This window comes from Manacus vitellinus, unplaced genomic scaffold (genome assembly GCF_001715985.3).
Source record: "Manacus vitellinus isolate BGI_N305 unplaced genomic scaffold, ASM171598v3 scaffold_119_pilon, whole genome shotgun sequence".
In the NCBI taxonomy this organism is placed as follows: domain Eukaryota; kingdom Metazoa; phylum Chordata; class Aves; order Passeriformes; family Pipridae; genus Manacus; species Manacus vitellinus.
The window spans coordinates 260463-261589 of record NW_021938894.1 but is presented as its reverse complement, the minus strand read 5'-3'; the positions used below and the strand labels follow the sequence as shown (position 1 = coordinate 261589).

Below are 1127 nucleotides of genomic sequence, written 5' to 3'. Positions count from 1 at the left end.
TTCAGTCTCCGTTTGGGAGTTTTTCCCAAGCAGAAGACCCAGCTGAGCTCCCAGCATGGCAGGGAGCTGGCACTGGGCACCCTGGCACAAACAACGAGCTCATGCTGACACGGGGGGATCTCTGCCAGCCCCGGGGATGAATGTCAGGGTTAATTCCCCACTGGGGAACTCTCAGCTGCACAAACGCAGGAGCCAAAGCTCTCTTTCCTTCTAGATTCTCTCTTGCTTTTGGCATCCAGCTCTCCTCACTCATCTCTCCCTTCTCCTCCATGCCAAGCTTCACTCTTGCTCCTTGGCTTTCCCCTTGGCTCAGACCTCTTTCTGTTGACAGCTGCTTTCTCTTTGCTCTCCCCGTCCCTTCCTGCGCTGAAACCACCTCCTCAACCCCTTCCTGTCCCCAGGCACCCTCCCCTGCACCCTCTCACCAGGCAGCACGTTGGTCCCTTCCCTCTCTGTCCCTCTGCCTCTCCCCCTCACTCCAAGCACCAGCCCCTGTTGTTCCTCCTGCAGCCCCAGGTCTGGGGTAAATCCCTCCCGGGGAGGGGGTCGGGGTCGGGGGGACACTGCCGTGGGGGGACAGGGCTCACCCTGAAGTTCTCGGGGTCCACGTGCAGCTTGTCGCAGTGCAGCTCGGACAGCTGGGCGAAGGTGTTCTTGATGCTGTCCAGGTTCTTGACGGCGTCCCCGAAGGAGGTGAGCACCTTCTTGCCGTGGGCGCGGACCATGGGGTTGCCGAGGATGGCGGTGGCACCCGACAGGTTCCCGAAGGAGGCGAAGAACCTCTGGGTCCAGGGGTAGACGATCAGCAGCCTGGGGAGAGACACAAGCGGGCACAGGGTCAGGGTCGCGCTCCCGTGGTCCCAGTGGTCTCTGGCCGGGTGCGGCGGGGCAGGTTCCCGGGCTGGACCTACCTGGCCAGGGCCTCGGCGCCGCAGTCGGCGACGTTGACCTTGCCCCAGAGGCCGGTGATGAGCTGCTTCTCTTCGGCTGTCCACTGCACCATGGCGGCGGCTGGAGGGCTGCGTGTGCGGGGCTGGAGGAGGCTGGGCTCTGGCTCCCGAGGGATCGCACGCTGGGGACGGCTCTGCCAGCCCCGCTTTTATCCTCTCCCTGGGCCCCTCCTCCTC

At 64.0% G+C, this 1127-nt stretch overlaps 1 protein-coding gene across 1 annotated transcript; it reads right to left on the bottom strand.

Annotated features, from left to right (window-relative positions):
- Positions 1 to 458: 458 nt before the first annotated feature.
- On the bottom strand, positions 459 to 1094 carry LOC103755529 (hemoglobin subunit beta). The gene is made up of 2 exons (XM_029965743.1): positions 912 to 1094; positions 459 to 810 (listed from the first exon to the last, which is right to left on the bottom strand). The coding sequence occupies exons 1-2, from the start codon at positions 1001 to 1003 to the stop codon at positions 474 to 476; spliced, it is 429 nt and encodes a 142-aa protein (XP_029821603.1). The 5' UTR covers positions 1004 to 1094; the 3' UTR covers positions 459 to 473.
- Positions 1095 to 1127: the final 33 nt, after the last annotated feature.

Bases quoted from the DNA above. Each gene is read 5' to 3' on its own strand.
- LOC103755529 (XM_029965743.1), bottom strand. From the start codon at position 1,003: ATGGTGCAGTGGACAGCCGAAGAGAAGCAGCTCATCACCGGCCTCTGG. The intron at 811-911 runs GTAGGTCCAGCC...GTCTCTCCCCAG, and splicing joins GGCGCCGAGGCCCTGGCCAG to GCTGCTGATCGTCTACCCCT.